Genomic DNA, 6,269 nt, shown 5'->3' with positions numbered 1-6,269 from the left:
GTGAGTCCCTGTCCCTGCTCACCTTAACGAATAGGCTGGAGAGTTTGGCTGGCAACTGTCCTGCTCCAGTCTCAATGTGGTACTTCATCAGGAAGCCCATGCCCCGGACCCCACTCACAGCAATGGGGATCTGTGGAGAAAGGAAAGAATGAGACAGCACAGAGGCATCCTGATCCCTCCTGGGAGCTGCAGAGCCAGGTAAGATCCACCCCCCAGGAACGTTCAGGACCCTTCCCCACTCCTCATCCTTTAGTACTTCACACCAAAGGCTCTTCAACAGCTCTCAGATGGGTTGCCCTCACGACTGGGCAGGCAACTCACTGATTCCCAAGCATAAGGACCAGAGAACTTCTTGCCAGGAGGGGACAGCTACATCTTCCAACCTAAAGCCTTCATTGTTTAAATGATGAAACTGGAGTCTAAAGGAACAAGTACTAGTCCCAGGGGACAGCAAGTTACTAGCTAAGGTAAAACTAGAACCTAGGCTTCTGAGACCCAGCTGGGGATGGGCCCATGTGATCAGTCAGCAAGGAGATGGCTGTGGAATTCTGGCTAGGGGAAGGGAGGACAAGCCCAGCTGTGTGAAAGCCTTACCCTGTCTGCAACGGCATTGCTGAGGATCATGTCCTGAACTTCACTGCTGTATGTGCCTATACAGAGTCTACAGGGAGCCACATTCACAGCCACAGAGAGTGCCAGGCTCCGGCCATGACGAACCATCCAATCAATGCCAGACATGTCCGCTGGTGGAAGGACACAGCCAGGGTTAACCTGCACTTCATAGCATACCTTCATCCCCACCAGGACCAGGCTGCAGACTTGGGTCACAATGGCGACCCCAGGCCATACTGTACATAACTTCCCTGGTTTTCATGGTAGAAGTTCCCCAATGTGATGAAGAGGTCTCACAAACCACTCCCAAATTGTGACCATGTTCTCAGGGCAGAGACACTCAAGGGCACAAAACCACTGGAAACTCCAATATGTTTCAGCAGCTGAATTCCCAAAGAAAGGGTAGTCAAGGTGCTATAAGATCTTCAGAAGAGAAAGGGAAAACAGGTGCACTGGGCCGCTCCTCCAGAACTGAAGGGCCCAGGTCCCTGAAAGGGGAACACCCCCCCCCCATACAAAAGACCTACCCAGCAAGTACTGCTGAAGGACAGTGCTAAGCTCCTCTTCCGTCAAAAAGCCACACAGCTCCCCCAGGCACCCAGCAGAGGATATCCGAGTGTTGTCCTGACAGAATAGAAAGGGGAATGACAGGGGATGCAGGCAACACCACTGGCCCCCACAATGAGGGCAAGAAGCAATGGGGACCCCGCAGGGAGGGCAGAGAAGACAACAGAACACATTAGCCCAGTCCTCCAGGCACTTGTGTTCCCAGTACCAGATTGGGACTGCCACTCACTGCGACTGCCACTTGGTGGGGAGTTAAAAATCACACACCCAGCACTTAATTATAGAAACCTCCAGTGTGTGTGCATATGGTAATCATCATCACAATAGCAATAATAACTGTATTTACATAGCACCTTTTCTCTCAGGAAGTCTGAATGCTTTACATTTATATCTCAGTTACTATCAACAGCCCTGTCAGACAGAAGGGACACAGCTGGGAAAGACCCTGGCACAGAGAAGGGAGCCACCTGCCCACGGCCACCTGGGAAGCCAGCTAGACACAACCACTCTGAGCTCCTTTCCCCCTACAACTCTGTGTGTCATCTTATGGCCAGAATGACTCCTTGTTATCTCTACTGTGGCAGTGCCCCAAATAATCTGAGCTTGTCCTAGAAGTCAAACTGAACCCCATATTCAATCCAAGGAAGATGGGGAAAGGTGAGTATTTTCTGTCAAAATCAAGGCCAGGTATATAAGCCACTCCTTGCTGTTCTCCCTGGAATACTGAGAAGGGGGATTTTAAGTTATGTGCTCTATTAGTAATAAGTACCAATAAAGATGTGTCTTTCCAAACTAACCAACTAGAAAGCTGTGGGAAAGCTAATGCCAGGCTGGCATGCTGAAGTGCAAGCCGTTTGAGCCTCTGAGCTTCAAGTGGAACCCCAGGTGCCAAGCAAGGGTAAAAAGCTGGCTCTGACACCCACTCTGTCAAATGTGACCTCATTTAAATTCTGCTGTGGTAAAATGCGAAATTTTAAAAATAGTAACTTTTGCTTGCACTAAGAAAGCCCCAGTAGACTAGGACCAAAAAAGGGTAGATACTCTCATCTGTACCTATAGAGATGCCAGGGACTGTGGACAGAGAATGGCTGAGCATCAGAACCAGATCCACAGAATGTGATAAACACAGCAGTATCAATGGCCCCAGGTATATGCACAAATGAAGTATAAAACCACACAAACCCAAAAGCCCTGTCTCCTAAGATTAGCCCTACACATGTAAATTAGGCCAGCACAACAGAGGGCCATTTGTGAAAGGGAAAAGAGAAAACCCTAATCCAAGACTCACCTCCCCCACCTCCCACTGGCTTGCACCCTGCTCAAAAGCCTGGAAAGCTAAGCGGTACTTAACAATGCTTTTGAACTGGCCAGAGCTAACAAAATTGAGCACAACCAGGAATCACAGGGCCCAGCTTTTGGTTTGACTCTACAATTTAATAAACTGTGGCCTGAGACAAGACTCACTCTCCAAAACAGTGCTAGGACCTCCCACCTGGAAATATACTAAAGATGGTTTATCCCACCAGATGCTAAATTTCTTGAGGTCTGTGACCATGAAGGCTTATTCACCCATGGGTGTAGCCCTTCAGCTCTACAAATGTTTGTTGTTGTTTTTTTTTTTGGTATCAGGGATTGAACTCGGGTCCTTAGCTTGCGAGGCAGGCGGTGGAACCAGTGAGCTAAATCCCCGGCCCTCTACAAATGTTTCCTACAAATGTTTCCATGAACTTCTTTGTTTTTAAGGAGGAGGAAATGAGGGACAACAGGAAAGTGACTTAAGGTCACAGGACAAACTGGTGAGAGATCTGGGACTTTACAAACTTTATCTTCCCTTATCTATAAAACAGAATCACTGGCTGGGAGCAAAGTTTGGTGGTATAGCAAACACTAAGCATGCATGAGGCTCTGAGTTTGGTCACCAGCACCAAAACAAAAAAATCAAAACTAGAATCATCAAGATCAATACCTGCCTGACTCCCTCAAACCTAAGCAAATGCTCAGTGAACTGTAGAGTGATACAAGTGCCAGGAATGATTACTCTTGACCAGCTGCCAGTTGTACCAAGTTCTTCTAACACATACAGAGAAGCTGACTAGGGGACCACAGCTTGGGCACCTCCACAGCCATACCTCATCGTGCCCCAGCATGCTCAGCAGGAGTGAGACAATGTTTTTCCGAATGACGGCATCCACTTTGGCGCCTGCTCCCTGAATCACAAACCTCAGCGCCTGCAGCATGGTGTCCCTATGGAACCAACACTGACTTAGCCTCTGGCTCTCCCCCACCACTACCTTCCTACCTGGACAAAAGCAGTACCTCACCTGACACCAGGGTCCTCCATGACCCGGATTCCATTGAGCAGCTCTGTGAAGAGAGGATCCACCTTGATGTGGATGGAAATGAGCTTCCCCAGCGCGTCAGCAGCCTTTAAGCGCACACCTCGGTTGGAATCCTGCAGGGCTTTGGTGAAGGTAGTCTGCAGCTGGGGCAGGAAGGGCTTCAGGGCAATCCCAACCTGAGGGAGAAGCCCACATATAAAAATTACCATTGTTGGCCAGGGATTTAGCTCAGTGGCTTCACTGCCTGCTGCACAAGAGCAAGGACCCGAGTTTGATCCCCGGTACCAAAAAAAAAAAAACCCCAATAAAAATTACCATCGTGGAAGACCCCAAGGCCATGCTATACCACAGACATGAAAGCAAACCACCATAAACCGCCTCACACACAGGTTAGGAACAAACACCCCAGAAGAGAGAAGAGCCAAGTATAGACAGGTTCTGCTCAGCCTCCTCATCTGTTCTCAGAATCCTTCCTTGAACTGAGAGGAGGAAGAATAGAGTCACAGCAGCAGCCATTGTCAGAGAGAGCTGTGTTACAGTGGTCCTGGGCATAATTAGGCATAGCTTAGTAGAGTACAACATACAAGGACAAGCAACTCAAAGCCTCCTATGACTCAAGAGGACAGGCAGACAGCAGTTAGCAATGCTGAAGCACAGTTCACACAAGATAGGGAAATGGACTAGCTGTGTTACAGCAGGCACCATCCACTGAGCACACAGTTCCCAGAAGAGATGACCTTGGAGGGTCCTCCCTATAGGCCTGCCTCATTACAAATCCAGCTCCATCCCTAGCCATATACAGAAAACAGGCACACTTTTGATAAAATTAACAGATGAGATGAGGAGTATAAAGATTTACTTCTTATTAAATAGAAAACTCAGTAGCTGTCTGGAGGGCCCAATACCAATGGCAGTCTAGAAATACAGGATTTGGGTGGATATGCAGGCTGCCTAGTGCCACGCCATAGGGGAAGCTGGTAAATCTAAGGAGAAATTTCCAGCCCCTGGGTGACATTTGACTTTTGAATGAGGGTAAAGCCCCACGAAGAAAGGGGCTCCATAATAAAGCTTCCATTTGTGTCTAGAGTTAACACCAAAGAAAAAAACAGCACAGAATGGAGGTAAAGGTGACACATTCCCCCCGCCACGGCAGGAACCCAGGGCCTTTGAATAGAGCTACATCTCCAGCCCTTTTTTTGAGTTAGAGTCTTGCAAAGTCACTAGGTTACCCAGGTGGGGATCAAACTTGGGATTCTCCTATCTCAGCCTCTCAGAGTACTGGAATTATAGGCATGTGCCACCACACCTGGCTGATTTTTTCTTTTCTTTTTATTTTTTATTTTATTATTATGATTTTTGAGACAAAGTCTATGTAGGTCAGGTTGGCCTTGAACTCACTATGTAGTCCATGCTGACCTCAAACTCGCAGCAATCCTCCTGCCTCAGCCTCCAGAGTGCTGGGATTACAGGCATGCACCACCACATCTGACTTAAATTTTTCTTTAAAAGAGTCAATTTTCCAGCTGGGGATTTATCTCAGTGGTGCTGTGCTGGCCTCACAAGCACAAGGTCCTGAGTTCAATTGCCAGTACCGGGAAAAAAAGGTCAATTTTCCATAAAACAAGGCTGAGCCGAGGATTTAGCTCAGTGGTTCCGCCACCTGCCTCGCAAGCGCAAGGTCCTGAGTTCAATCCCCGGTACCAAAAAAAAAAAAAAAAATGAGGCTGATACTCACTATCCCATATGGCAGTTGAGAAATTCAAAATATCCACTTCAAAAGGAAGAAGCTACAAATCTTAGGTATGCATTTGCTTCCAATCTCACGTAAGAATTTTTTGTTTTTAAACAACAAATCTTAAATCTAAAGAGTTTAATTACTGCTCTGTAAAATATCAGAAATGGTTCCCATATTGGATCATTGCTTCTTATACTTTGGGGGGAAAAAAGTTATTTTCAGTTCTCTCAGACTTTTCATTCTCTCATCAGATTCTTTGCATCTCCTTTTATGTGGCCAGAACAAAGAGCTAAAGCAACTTTAAACAACTAATTCTTTGTATTTCTGTGGCCCTGAGTTTTTCCCTTTGAAACAATGGTTCTTCAAAATAATCACAATTACCGTGTACTGAGTGCGTAGCGTGTCAGGCACTGTGCCTGGTGGCATTTCACCTCATCCCCACATGCAGCAGTCCCTCGGGAGGCAGGCAGCATTATCAGTCTCACAGGTGAGAAGTGGACTCAGAGAGAGGTGACACAGCTTTCCCAAGGTCCTTCTGGACACAGAGCTACTAAAAGGAGGACTTGGCACTGAACCACGTGTAGTGTTTGCTCTAGAGCCTGAGGGTTCAACTCCCTCTGCTATTTATTTATTTATTTTGGGGTCTCCAAAATAAAGCTTCACCCTGCTGCCACAGGATCAGTCTACCTCAGGTCAGTCTCCTGCAGATAGATATGCTCTCTGGGATCAGAACAGACCAAAAGACAGAATTCATCAGTGCTCACCTTGGCCAACAAGAGGCTCAGTGTCTCGAGCAGAGCTGCCTTCACATTCCAGCTGAACCGGTCCCCCAGGATGCGAATTAGAGGACCAGTGATGCTAACCACAGAGGGCCTCAGGGCATCAGCCGACGTCAGCCGGATCACCAAGCCTAAGGCCTTGGCTGCTTCTTCCTTCTGCTCGGGGCTGCCAGTGAGGACTCCTTCCCGCAACACTGGAAGGATGGAGGTCACTCCCTGAAAAGAGAACCATGACTG

The 6,269-nt window shown here is 47.7% G+C and overlaps 1 protein-coding gene across 2 annotated transcripts in view; it reads right to left on the bottom strand.

Moving 5' to 3' along the window:
- Positions 1-6,269, bottom strand: part of Gcn1 (GCN1 activator of EIF2AK4) — a 64,128-nt gene that overhangs the window by 3,464 nt on the left and 54,395 nt on the right. Inside the window, exons 51-56 of one of the 2 annotated variants that reach the window (XR_002394489.2) lie at positions 6,018-6,248; positions 3,501-3,694; positions 3,309-3,423; positions 1,140-1,236; positions 595-995; positions 23-130 (exon numbers count right to left, since the gene is read on the bottom strand). Coding sequence is in view for 1 of the 2 variants with exons in the window: in XM_004843682.3 (XP_004843739.2) it covers positions 23-130; positions 595-743; positions 1,140-1,236; positions 3,309-3,423; positions 3,501-3,694; positions 6,018-6,248 (894 nt within the window). In the remaining variant the exon portion in view is untranslated. The remainder of the gene's footprint in view (positions 1-22; positions 131-594; positions 996-1,139; positions 1,237-3,308; positions 3,424-3,500; positions 3,695-6,017; positions 6,249-6,269) is intronic. The other variant, XM_004843682.3, reaches the window with a different exon arrangement.

The sequence above is a fragment of the Heterocephalus glaber genome, unplaced genomic scaffold (genome assembly GCF_053883595.1).
Source record: "Heterocephalus glaber isolate CG9 unplaced genomic scaffold, H.glaber_assembly_v1.0 deba00001687, whole genome shotgun sequence".
In the NCBI taxonomy this organism is placed as follows: domain Eukaryota; kingdom Metazoa; phylum Chordata; class Mammalia; order Rodentia; family Bathyergidae; genus Heterocephalus; species Heterocephalus glaber.
The sequence above is the reverse complement of the archived record's forward strand: the minus strand, read 5'-3'. Positions and strand labels throughout refer to the sequence as shown.